Source organism: Mustela nigripes, chromosome 2 (genome assembly GCF_022355385.1).
Source record: "Mustela nigripes isolate SB6536 chromosome 2, MUSNIG.SB6536, whole genome shotgun sequence".
In the NCBI taxonomy this organism is placed as follows: domain Eukaryota; kingdom Metazoa; phylum Chordata; class Mammalia; order Carnivora; family Mustelidae; genus Mustela; species Mustela nigripes.
In genome coordinates, this window is record NC_081558.1 from 150,414,018 (window position 1) to 150,427,878 (window position 13,861).

Sequence of the window (13,861 nt, forward strand, 5' to 3'; positions counted from 1 at the left end):
CTCTCTGTCTACTGTGTTCTCTGTCTGTCAAATAGATAAATAGAATCTTTAAAAAAAAAAAAAGCAGGTTATAGAACAGTATTATAACAGATCTTGTTTCTAATTTTTTAAAGGATAAATCAGGTATATATTTTCATATAGACAGAATTTAATATGCACAGGAAAGTTCTGTAAGTTTACACCAGAAACTGTTAACAGTCCTTATCTATGGAAGGTAGGAGTAGGGATTAGAAGGCAGACTTTTTTCCTTTGAATTTTCTTTACTATATGCATTTATTACTCTTATGATACAAAAAATAATGTTTAAAAGTAATCCCTCTTCAAGACTTACTGGTCAATTTTATAGAGTTAATTAAATCCAGCTTCAAATAAAATGTCTCATTGCCTCAAACCTACCAAAATAATACATGCCACTTACTAATGATACAAAATGGTAATGACAAGCAAGAGGCCAAACCCCTCTAACCCACTAAAAGTGAACCAGCTAGTTAAGCAGTAGAGGTGTGCTAAAATTCTTTAGGCACACCACAAGCTGCTGACCCGGACTCTGCAACACTGGAAAGGTCCAGTACGCCTGAGGTGTACATGTGACGAGGCCATATGGTCCTTTCAGAAGTCTTGTGCTTCCCTCACCTCCCCTTGCAAAATTCTGAGAGAAGAAATAGAGAGCTTTTAGATTCAGCAAGTTTGAAATGTGTGAAAAAGAGAAGAAATACACTTCCTCTTAGTCAACGATAGCTTTATACTGAATCCCCTTGGAAAAGAAATAATTTATTCAGACTGGGAGTGCTTAGATAAAGCCGTGCCATCCACTACAGAACTTGGTAAGTTAGGACAGTAAGAATGCAGAAACTGCTTTAGATAACTACGAAAAGACTGCCTTTGAAGAAAACTTGGGCACTGTAGGTAAAATTATGAGTAAATAGGGTTTCTTAAGAGTGACTGTGTATGAAGTTATAATTTTAACTTAAAAAATTGAGTCCAAAAGAGAAGCCTGAATTTAACATTACTAAGTTGTGTTTTTTGGGAAGATTTATTTATTTACTTTAGAAAGAGAGTGAGCGAGGGGAGGGACAAAGGGAGTGGAAGACAGAATCCTTAAGCAGATTCCCTGCTGAGCAAGGAGCCATACACAGGGCTCAATTCCATGACCATTATTAGATCATGACCTGAGCTGAAATCGAGAGTCAGACATGTAACCAACTGAGACACCCAGGCGCCCCAAACATTACTAAGCTTTAAAGTGTAAGTATAGTTCAATTTCAGTATCAAGATGAACAATATTTAATGAAAAAAAAATCCACAAACTTCAAGGACCGTTCTTTAAAAGCATATTAGTTCTGACATAAGTTGGAAGAATCACTACTAGTTACCGTGGACATCCCTGACGTTAGCACTAACTGAGTGCGCACGCTAGCCCAACATGCCCGTGAAAGGCAAAATTCAAAAACACTAAATCTATTTTAGTCTGAGGCAGATTATGAGGCTTATTTATCTGTAAAAATAATAATTATGCTGTTGAAAATATTTACTTAAACTTAGCAGTTTTACTCAAGAAATAGGAAAATTAAGAAATGAAAAGAAAAAGGTAATTAAAATATCAGTACTGAAGTTTACATAGAGTTAACACTGCTACACACTGAGAAAAATATATACATCCTTCCTTGTAATCAGAAAAATGGAAATGAAAGAGGACTACTAAGATAGTATAAATTAGCACCAATTGCAATTGAATGTGGTGAAACAGTGTGCTTTTTATACTGCTTGTGAGATCAAAAATTAACACATCATTTTGCAAAGTAACAAATACTGAGGCACTATAAGGATCAGATCTTTTGATATGTTAATGTTCCTGGAGAGTTATCCTTAGGAAATGATTTAAAAGAGGCAAAGTCCTCTATACAGAACAGCATGTAGAACAGCAAAAACAAGCCAAATGCCCAATAGGGCAAAGGCTGGTATCATTAGGGTTCATAGCAAGCGTTAAACTATAAAACTTGCTAACAAAGCAATAGTAATGACAATCTCTAGTCATTCTCCTTCCAAATCTTTCTCCAGAAAAAGCCATAGTTACCTGAGTTCTTTAAAAAAAAAAAAAAAAAAATTATTTATTTAAGAGACAGAGTGCGAGAGCAGAGGGACAGGAGGAATGGGAAGGAGGAGCAGAGGGACAGGGATTTCCAAGCTGATTCCTTGCTGAGCACCAGCCAGGTGTGAGAGGCTCCATCTCACCATCCTGAGATCACCACCTGAACTGAAATCAAGAGTCAGATGCTTAACCGACTGAGCCACCCAGACATCCTCCCTATCTAAAAGTTCTATCGAGTCAAGCATTCATGCTCCAAACCTCCTTTGCATGTATGAAACTGTTCAAATTCCTGGCACAGAGGCCCTCAGAATCCAGCCCAGTCTGTTTTTTCAGCCTCATCTCCCCAACGGCTATCCACTGTCCAAGCACAAAAGACATCCTGTCTTATCCGAGTACACCATGCTTTCAGGACTCCACGTTTTCACACATGTAACTCTCTGGTCTTCACCAGGCGAGCTTCTCATCCTTGTAAGGCCCAGATCAAATGTCACCTTCTCTAAGCTTTCCTGACTCTCTCCAGGCACCGCCTCAGTTATGCTCCGAAGTACTTTGTTCGTAATCTCTAAAATACTATTTTTCACTTTATACCAACATGTAGGTTTGTCTCTTCCAGCAGTCTTTATGAGCAGGAACAATGTCAGTAAGCTCCAGAGCCCAGCATATTAGTTAAAATGTTGAACACATAAATACATTTCATACAACTCTACCATTTTCCAAGAGGTATCCTATATTCTTATTTACCTTGCAGGATGAGAAAGGCTATCTATTTTTTCCAAGTAACAAACTGCAGCTCGGGGAGATTTAGTGAATTGCTCATGGTAGCAGAACTAATAGATGACAGAGATAAAATTCAATTCTACCTCTTCTAACTTCTTGCAAGAGCTTTTTTGAAACATCACTTTGTGGTTTGTTTGGGCTTTTTTCAAAGATTTTATTTATTTATTTGATAGAGAGAGAGAGATCAGGAGTACGCAGAGAGGCAGGCAGAGAGAGAGGGAAAGCAGGCTCCCCACTGAGCAGGGAACCCGATGTGGGGCTCGATCCCAGGATCCTGGGATCATGACCAGAGCCAAAGGCAGAGGCTTAACCCACTGAGGCACCCAGGCACTCCCACTTTGTGGTTTTTATCTTAGCTCTTGCATTAAAAATTGGGGGCTATGTACAATTAAGAAGGATCTTGTTCTCATGTAACAGTTCCCCCACACAGCAGGGCTTATTGAATTAATGCATGAATAAATATCCTCCAAAAATGTAATTTTTTTAAAAAAGATTATTTATTTATTTATTTGACAGAGATCACAAGTAGGCAGAGAAGCAGGCAGAGAGAGAGAGGAGGAAGCAGGCTCCCTGCTGAGCAGAGAGCCTGATGCGGGGCTCGGTCCCAGGACCCTGAGATCATGACGTGAGCCGAAGGCAGAGCCTTTAACCCACTGAGCCACCCAGGTGCCCCAAAAATGTAATTGTTAATTAACATTTTACACCAAGTCTTTTTTTCTAACACTGTGAGCTGGGCCTTAATTTCCTGACCTATAAAATAGATGGTCATATGCTACAACAGACTTACTTACCTACATGCTATTAAAAATTTGCCAGACTTTACCCCAATCTATTTAATCAGTATTTCTGAGGGCAGAACTCAGAAATGAAGGTTTCACATGCTCCCCCAGTGATTCGGAGCCTCACCAGTTTGGGAGCTCCTAGACTACATGACCTCTAAGTTTCCAGCTAACTATAACAGCTATGCTTTTTCTTTTCTTTTTTTTAAGATTTTATTTATTTATTTGACAGAGAGAGGGACAGCGAGAAAAGGAACACAAGCAGGGCAGTGGGAGAGGGAGAAGGCAGCTTCCTGCTGAGCAGGGAGCCTGATGCAGGGCTCCATCCCAGCACTCTGGTATCACGACCTGAGCCAAAGGCAGATGCTTAACAACTGAGGCACCCAGGTACCCCAACATTTATGCTTCTTAAAAGAAAAATGTCCATCCGCAGTATACCCTAAAATGCAAGGCACCTGAAATCGCGCTTTACTTTACTCATTGCAAAGGATAGCAATATGCCATTTATGTCTTACAGACTAGTAAGTCAAATCTAATAATTATCCAGAAAAAGCCAAATAATTCCCTAGGAATAAAGCATGCATTCATGTGTCAGACACTACATTTACTTCCCAAGTTTCCCTGTATTATGTTTCAGGTCTGCCACAGTTAATTCCACTAACTAAAAAGGGAATGGAAGAATGGATCTAATCATTTATGTAAAACTAATCATGTTTCAGGGACTCTGCTATGAGACGCATCTTATATATCCATTTACTGATCCATTTAATCCTCACGACAATGACAGGCAACCTGAGACTCACACAGATGAAGTAACAGTAAGTTACAGAATAAGATTTTTGAACCCAGTTGGTTGGTCCTGTCTTGTCCTTTCTGTCTTATGACCCAACTACAAGTGCTAAAGGTTGTTTAATTCATTTGAAACATGTGGATGAACCAGAAGAATTTTTGAAATCTGTAAATTATTAAAGTCTACCCGAAGAAATATTATGCAATAAAAGTTAAGGAGGGAATCATGTTACTCTGCAGCACTGGAAAGAGAGGGGTGACTTAGCAGAGTGGTGAAGATCATTAGCTCTGGAGCCATAATCACCTGGGCTGGAAACCCAATTTAACTACTTGCCAGCTGTGTGACCTTGTGCAAGTTACTTAATGTCCCTATGCCTCAGTTTCTTCCTCTGCAAAATGGAAATAAAAGAGTCTGCCTCTTAGAACAACTGTGAGGATTTAATGAGGTAATAAATGTACATAAAGATCTTGGAATAGTATCCACAGTAAGGGCTCAAATGTTAACTGCTATTATTATAATTCCTGCCTTTATTTTTAGATTCTATCTTCATGTCTTTTTTTGTTAAGATGTAGAACATTACTGATCTATGCCCAACTATGACTCATATCTGCTGAAGCATATTAGCTGGGATCCTTCATAAAAGCAGAAGAGCTAACTTCAAAGAGCTGGTTGGTCTCTGGATTCAGACTCAGGTTTAGCTCTTGACTCTACCTTAGTCTAGTTCTGTGAATCACTGAACCTCTCTAAGCCTTAGATCCCCCATTTGTAAAATGGAAATAAAAAACAGCAAGGGTTGTGATGAGGATTAAATAAGTGGAAAACAGCACAGTGCCTGGTCCACATGAAATGTCCAACAAATGTGGTCGCTGAACAGATTTTGCATAAGCAGCTCCAGGGACAGCTAGGATATTGTCCTATTTCTCCATCAGCTTTTTTCTTTTCACGCACCAATCAGCACTTGTTTCTACCCAAGCCCAGTCAATCAGTTTTTCAATTCAATTTGACAAACAGTTAGTAACTAGTATGACCATGTAGTGAGTAATGTGCCTGCAAAAAAAAAATAAAGACATATTTTCCATCCTCAAGGACTATTTTACTTAGAAATAACATCATCTAGAAATTAAGACAAGCTAAATTCTAACTGCCTTACAATTAAGACAAGCTTTAGGAAGTGCTCGTTAGAGGTTCAAAGTATCAAGTTCATTGGATGGAGTTATTCATTAGCAGGGGAGCAGGAGTGCAGGAATGGATTTTCCAGTGGCAAGAGCCCTAAAGTTGGCACATGTTCCCTTCTCCCTGGGATGCCCTAATCCCGCCTCCTTCCCACTCATCTTTCAAGACTTAATTCTAGTGTCATCTCTTCTGGGAAGTGCCTTAAACTGAAGTGACTGCCCTTTCTCTGAGCTGTCTATGACAACAATTACCACTGTAAATGTCATGCTTGCCTGTCACCCTTCATGTACTGTGAGCTTCTTAAGGAGCTATTGGAGCTTATTCCTTTTAGTATTCTCAGTGTCCAGTACCTATCAGCACTCAATAAATGTTTGTTGAATAAATAAATAGAATTTCAACAAGCAGAGGAACAGCTAGGGCATTCTAAACAGGGTAATAACATAAACAATGACATGGAAGTCGAAGAGCATGGGCCATGTGTGAGATCAGTGACTGGTCTTGGCCCAGATGGAGAAGAATTTCAGTAAGAGACAGAGATGAGTATATGAGAGATGGCTACTAAGCAAGCAGGACCAGACGTAGACAGTTACATTCCAAAGTCTACCTACAACGTAAGCTACTAATTTAAAGAACACAATCATAAAATTGTCAAGTACTAGAATAGAGGATACAATCATTGCTGAATATAGAACCATTTTATATACTCTACTATATGATATTCCTGTGACCTTCATTTGCCTAAGATAGTCCCAGTTTCCACTTGTTTTCCCAAGTTAGTATTCCCACAAGTGTCTCTATTTGGATGATAAAATATGGTTATTCTAACCAAGGGAGAGTTCTGTACCCCTAACACAGGTTGTATATCCAGTTAAAATAAAAGTCAACTTCTAAATCTGCAAGAATCTGGAAGGAAAAAATGTTAGTATATGGAAATAAATTTAACAACCAACTGCAATAATCACATAAAAGCATTATTTGACATAGCAAGTTATATACATAAAGGAAAAAAAGTTACACTTTTGCTAAAGTAATTAACTGTCAATTTTATTTTTGCATTTCTTTTAGTTTTACATTCATAACTGACTAATTCCATTTTAATTGAGTTCCTTATGATGAACATAATGGAAAAATGTATTATAAATATTTTCAGTTTTAGAATATTTTGGCAGAATTATGCAATACAAATCTGTCATGTTAGTAAGACTACACTGGAAAACAAATGCCTTTATTTGAAAACTTCTTTAAGTAAAAGCCTGAAAGGGGCGCTTGGGTGGCTCAGTGGGTTAAAGCCTCTGCCTTCGGCTTGGGTCATGATCCCAGAGTTCTGGGATCATGCCCCCCATCGGGCTCTCTGCTCAGCGGGGAGCCTGCTTCCTGCTCTCTCTCTCTCTGCCTGCCTCTCCGCCTACTTGTGATTTCTGTCAAATAAATAAAATCTTAAAAAAAAAAAAAAAGCCTGAAAATCTGAATCTATAGATTCCTATTCAATATTGATTCCTTGCCCTCTTATTAACTAACCAGACCTTGATTTCTTAGAGGGCAATATGCTCAATTAAAAGTACTGATCTCCTCAGACTTCCTTGTAGCTTCGAAGGTTATGGTTACTGACACCAAATTCTGGCCAATGAGATATAAATGGAAACATCTGGTAGGGCTCCAGGGAAAATGATTGCTCTTGATAAAAAGAGAGACAGCTGGCCCATGCTTTCTGATGTTTGGCCTCTGCTTTTCCCCCTTCTTCCTGCAGGGTACAGACTTGATATAATGACTTGGAACAGGGAGCCTGTGACCATGAGAACCAGTAACACTAAAAAGACTGCAGACAACCTTCTGTCTGGGAAGATCTGCTTTGTAATACCATCCTAGTTCTATTTGTATTTCCAAATCCTTCAGTTCTGAGACTAGCGTATCCCAGCAATGGTTGCCTGGGGAAAGGGCAAAGGGAATGCAAATGTAAATGCAAAAACGTACCAAGAAACTTTGTGGGGTGATGCATATGTTCTCTATCTTGATTATAGTAGTGATTAAACAAATTTACAGATTTGCAAAACTCATCAAATTATACAGTTAAGATGCATGTATTTTACTGTATACAAAGTATACTTTAATAAAGATAGGTTTTTTTAAAAAATCACTTGCTGAACTAAATCATATTTATTTAAGCATGTATTATGGTTAACCTAGAGAGTTTTCAAAAAATAGGAACACTAAATATTTGTTGGCCTCACCTATATTATCTGTAGTTCTAGAACTATAAGGATAATATAAATTATCATGCTGGAGGAGAAAAACACACATAAGAGCTGAAATGACAAATAGCCACTTATGCAGTATTTGTATGCATACCATAGTTCTTTCAGGAAGAGACTAAGTCAGAAGACCCAACTCAATAGTTCTAAGAAAAACAAAGATAATTCACTAAGAAATAATAGCATACTTTCCCTTTTAACTCTGTAGGAATCTATTAAAAATTTTCCAGTATATAAACTGGTGGTATCATTAATTTTTAGCTTAAAAAATGCATATAAAACATACTGTTGAATCTCGACTAAAACATTCATAGAGGATATTAGTGGCAAAATTAAATCAAAATAACAGTCTAAACCAGGATTTCACATACTATTGCTTTGGATAAAAACAGAGACTTGAGCATATCTAATGAAAATTGAGTATGACATTAAATGAACTTATGTAATTATCATTTGAACAAGGTTAAACAAGTATCTTTACTTCTTTCTCATGAGCTTTAATGTGATCATATGCACTGTGAATTCCCAAAAGAGTTATATGGAATGCAGTGTTTCTGCCTTACTTCAGTCAGAGCACCTCACAGGACTTGGTTAAGGAAATCACGCCTCAGGAAACACACTGCAGGATGATAGCACAAGCCAAATAAGATCAAGTTTTTCCTACATATTTTATTTTCATATCCCTATTTGGAGAAGGTAATCATGCCCTCTACTTAAAACATCTCCTTTGGGGCGCCTGGGTGGCTCAGTGGGTTAAAGCCTCTGCCTTCAGCTCAGGTCATGATCCCAGGGTCCTGGGATCGAGCCCCACATCGGGCTCTCTGCTCTGCGGGGAGCCTGCTTCCTCCTCTCTCTCTGTCTGCCTCTCTGCCTACTTGTGATCTCTGTCTGTCAAATAAATAAATAAAAAAATCTTTAAAAAAAAAAAAAAACAAAAAAACATCTCCTTTAAAAATGCTTTTAAAAATCTACATTCTCGGGAGCCTGGGTGGCTCAGTCAAGTAAGCATCCACCTCTGGCTCAGGTCCCCCTGCTCGGCAGGGCCTGCTTCTCTCTTCCCTCCTCGTTTGTGGTCTCTGTCGCTCTCTCTGTCTCAATCTCTCAAATAAATTAAAAAAAAAAAATCTTAAACAAATCTACTTTCTTAGTAAATTTTTACCTATTGAGAAAAAATTAGTATTATATGTAGAGCTAGTCATGTAGCAGAGTTGATTCCCACCTTCTAGAAACAATCACTACTACAATATGTGGAATAAAGTCAACCAATCATGGGTCCTTTCTTTAATGTAAAAGGACTTAGAATTTAGTCCTGGACTCTCACTATAATAATCATACTACTCTGAGCAAATCACATACCATCTCAAAAGCCCAATTTCTTGAGCTATAAATTACTATAAAGTATGAAGTTGGACTACAAGAACTCTATGAAACTTGCTAGTTCTGAATATGCTGTTTACCAATTTATTATACTTAATATTTACTAATCAAAGTGAAAGAGTATTTTAAAAATACAGCATGTTTATTTTCAAAATCATCATTAAGAATAAATTCTTTCTGCATAACACCTCCCTCATATTTATCACTTAAAATTTTAAATATGAGATTCATTTTGGTTAAAAGCAGATTTTCATGTTTCTCTATCGTCTGAAGTACAACTATATTTTAAATGAATCTACGTCTGTGGGCTGCAGGGAGAGGGTCAATGGACCAGAGCTTAATAAAAATTTGAATAACTGATAGCAAAGGATTATCATTCTGCTAAAAGCAAAGCAGATGAACACTCAGTGTCCTCTCAATTGTTAATTATTATAAAAAACAAAGTTTAACTTGAACTTCATGAGAGAACAGTGTTGCAGTGGACCAACAAGATATAATAATAATGACATCTAAGAAATTTCTTTAAGAAAAATGAATTATTTACCTGTAATGGACCCAATATGGAGCTTGTTGTATACATAAAAAAGAGACGAAGATAACTTAGAACGTTTGCAAATGCAAAAAGCCCTTCTGCCACCAGAGTAGGATGGAATGCGTCCCAATCCTTCCGATCAGCAAAATCATGAAACTAAAGTTAGGAAGAAAAAGCCAAAGGTAAATAGCTCCCTCAACTTATGAAAATAAAAGTAAATATTCTGACTATTGAAAGAAAACTAATAATTATATACCTTTTAGGGGCTCTCCTTTTATGTTTTATAAAGTCCTCTTCTTCTAATACAAATAACATTATTTTAAATAAAAGGTTTTTACATATGTGAGGCAATATCACTTACTCTATATAAAGAGGTTTTCTTAGGAATTCTTAGGTTTTAAAAATTAAATAATTTTTTAAAAAGTCAAACTTTTTATGAATGAAATGTTTACTGGTTTTCCTTAAATTTTACAACATAAACTTTAAGTATTAAGTAAAATTTAAGTATGTTTTCTCTCAGTTAATTAGCTATCATATTAAATCAACCTAGCCCTTTAACTCTAGTTTCTAGAATGAACCCTAGAAGTTCTTCTCCCTTCTAAATACCAAGAGAGTGTATTATTATACCCAGACATAGAGTGGCCACATGTTCCAGTTGCCTGGTTAGTCCCAAATTATATTCCAGTTTTCCTGGCATAATGATTAATACCCCCTTTCACTCTCAAAGTGTCCTCACTTCTAGAACTAAAGAGAGCAGTGTAAGATACCAATGACCCTCAACCATTTATCTATGTTATGACCAATTTTTATTTTCTTAGTAATTTCACTACTCAAGTCACTAACAAACATGTTCCATACTACTGATCATTTAAAGGAATAGAGGTTTTTTTTTTTTAAATAAAGTAAAATGATATAACTGGTTTTTTTTTCTATAGTCTATAAAGTAGTTAAAAAAACAGAAAATCTATCTTTCAGTTCTTTGACTGTGATGCCTTAGAAGAATTCTAAACTCAAGGCTTAAACAAAGATAGTTAACATAAAATCTATTACCTTTTCTGGGCTTGGAAGAGCTTATATCTTCATAAAATTATAAGATGTGTATAAAACTAAATTTTTGTCAAATGCTAAGTTTTAAAAATAGAAGCATCAAAAAATATCACATTTATATCACCTTGTAAACTATAGAAGATACTAATCATGATTATGAATGAGGTAAAACACTACAGAATAAATTCTTAAAGAAAAACTTTTTTCTAGCAGGTATAAAGATAACTAACACTTATTAATTTCAGTAACTTTGTGTTCTCATTTTAAGTATATATACACATTAATGAGGTATATGAACCTAGCTCAGATATAAGGAATTGGCATTTGGTAGAAAGAAAATGCCTAGACAGACCTGGATTTAAATCCAGTCTTGGTTTCTTACTGTGTGGTCTTGGATAAGTTACTTAATATCTCTGAGCTTCGTTTTCCTTATTTGCAAAATGGGGATAAGGACATCTGTCTCATAGAGTCCCTGTGAGGATAAAATGAGATAAAGTATATCAAGTGTCAACCATGGTGCCTGGCATATAATAGGTAACCAACATTAAAAGGTAATTAACATCCTTCAAACTATTGGAAGGGAGGAAACAATGCAGACTATTCCCTTACACTGGGAGAGGTTTAAAATGAAAACACATCAGATATAGATTTGGGGCAATGTAACTCTGAGTTATACAGCTACATATCTCAGGTTTTTCCTAAACAAACTTGACTTGTGTCTGCAATTAGCATAGCTAATAGTCACCTTGTTGTGAGCAACCACTTTGAGGGCAAAAGTTGCCAAATAAAGTGAATTCATGACAAAACTGAGTTGATTACGTGATTCTTCCAAAAAGTCTTCTAACCCTTCATACCAGAGTCTTTTAATGTCTGACCAAATCATCCCTAAAAAAAGGAAGGAAAAAAAAATTAAATAATGCTCTTACTTTAATAATAAACTGAAAAATACTTTAAAACTCAGGATATTAAATAAATAACACTCATACCAGCGATAGCTTCATTTAGAAGAAAAAATAACTTTTTAGTAAAAAATTCTCAAAATTTGAAAGAAAATAACTGTTAAGTTTTATATGATAATATCTTTCTCAGAGAGGAATTTTAATAAATGTGAAAAAAGCATAAGAAAACAAATAAATTGATGCTAAACACACACACACACACACACACACACACACACACACACCACAAAGGCTCAGTTCCTGATTGTTTTCTTTACTCTATTATGCTCACTCCTACAGAGACTTTGGCGGTCTAATCTAATGGCTTTAAATATGATCTATGGGCAGATTTCCAAATTTATCTCTCAAAAACTCAATCTGTATTTATAGAATTAATAACTCTAAACCCCTCTCCTAAATTCAATTTTTATATGTATTTGACTGTTCTACATCCCCAACGGGATATCCTAACATATTCAAACTGAATTTTTTAATTTCTGCCCCAAATTCACTGTACTTAGAACTCTTCCCATCTCAGTTAATAGAAACTTCATCATTCTAGTGGCTTAATCCAAACTTCCTTGAATCATCCTTGACTCTTATTTCTTTTAATCCACTTATTCAGAGCAATAACAAATCCTGTTAGCTCTGCTTTCAAAATATATTTAGAACCTAATCCTTGTCACTACCTCTTCAACTTCAAGCCACCATACCATCTAGCCTGGATTACTGAAATAGCCTACCTGGTCTCCCCGCTTTTATCCTGGTCTCCTTAAAATGTATTTGCAACACAGCAACCACAGCAAACCTTGTAAAAATGCAAGTGAGATTGAAGAGGTAGCTGCCTATGGTTTCCTCTAGGAATTTGATGGATTCCTTTCTCACACTTAGGTCATTCAACCATTTTAACTATTGGGACTTCATCAAGATCAAAAGCTTTTGCACAGCCAAGGTAACAGTCAACAAAACCAAAAGACAACTGACAGAGGGAGAAGGTATTTGCAAATGACGTATCAAATAAAGGGCTAGAATCCAAAATCTGTAAAGAACCTGGCAAACTCAACAGCCAAAGAACAAATAATACAATCAAGAAATGGGCAGAAGACATGAACAAACATTTCTGCAAAGAAGACATCCAAATGGCCAATACACACATGAAAAAATGTTCAACATCTCTCGGCATCGGGAAAATAGAAATCAAAACCACAATGAAACACTACCTCACACCAGTCAGAATGGCTAAAATTAAAAAGTCAAGAAATGACAGATGTTGGCGAGGATGTGGAGAAAGAGGAACTCTCCTATACTGTTGGTGGGAATGCAAGCTGGTGCAGTCACTCTGGAAAACAGTATGGAGGTTCCTCAGAAAGATGCAAATAGAGCTACTTTACGACCCAGCAATTACACTACTTGGTATTTACCCAAAGATACAAATGTAGTGATCTGAAGGGGCACCTGTACCCCAATGTTTACAGCAGCAATAGCGATAGTAGTCAAACTATGGGAAGAGCCCAGATGTCCATCAACAGATGAATTAGTAAAAATATTTGGTATATATATATACAATGGAATATTACTCATCCCTCAAAAAAACTGAACTCTTGCCATTTGCAATGACATGGATGGAACTAGAGGGTATTATGCTAAGTGAAATAAGTCAAACAGAGAACAATTATCACATGAGCTCACTGATATGTGGAGTTTAAGAAACAAGACAGAGGATTATAGGGGAAGAGAGGAAAAAAGGAAGCAAGATGAAAGCAGAGAGGGAGACAAACCATAAGAGACTCTTAATCATAGGAAACAAACTGAGGGTTGCTGTAGAGGAGTGGGGTGGGGGAGATGGAGTAACTGGATGACGGATATTGGGGAGGGCATGTATTGCAATGAGCACTGGGTATTATATAAGACTGATGAATCACAAACCTGTACGTCTAAAAACAATAATACATTATATGTTAATTTAAAAAATGGTAGAGAAACTGAAATATCTTTAACACAGGATTCGGTTTTGTGGTCCTTCCACTCCATTCTAAGTGTAAACTTATACCCAGATCTCTTTTCTCTTGCTATTGGGTATATGTTTTATACTGATCCAATAAACCATGTG

At 36.5% G+C, this 13,861-nt stretch overlaps 1 protein-coding gene across 4 annotated transcripts in view; it reads right to left on the reverse strand.

Moving 5' to 3' along the window:
* The window catches only part of TRPC1 (transient receptor potential cation channel subfamily C member 1), a 72,943-nt gene that overhangs the window by 6,752 nt on the left and 52,330 nt on the right, over nt 1-13,861 (reverse strand). For all 4 annotated transcript variants that reach the window (XM_059391803.1, XM_059391802.1, XM_059391805.1 and 1 more), the window contains 2 exons: nt 11,559-11,698; nt 9,779-9,922 (listed from right to left, as the gene is read on the reverse strand). In XM_059391803.1, the coding sequence (XP_059247786.1) occupies nt 9,779-9,922; nt 11,559-11,698 (284 nt within the window). The remainder of the gene's footprint in view (nt 1-9,778; nt 9,923-11,558; nt 11,699-13,861) is intronic.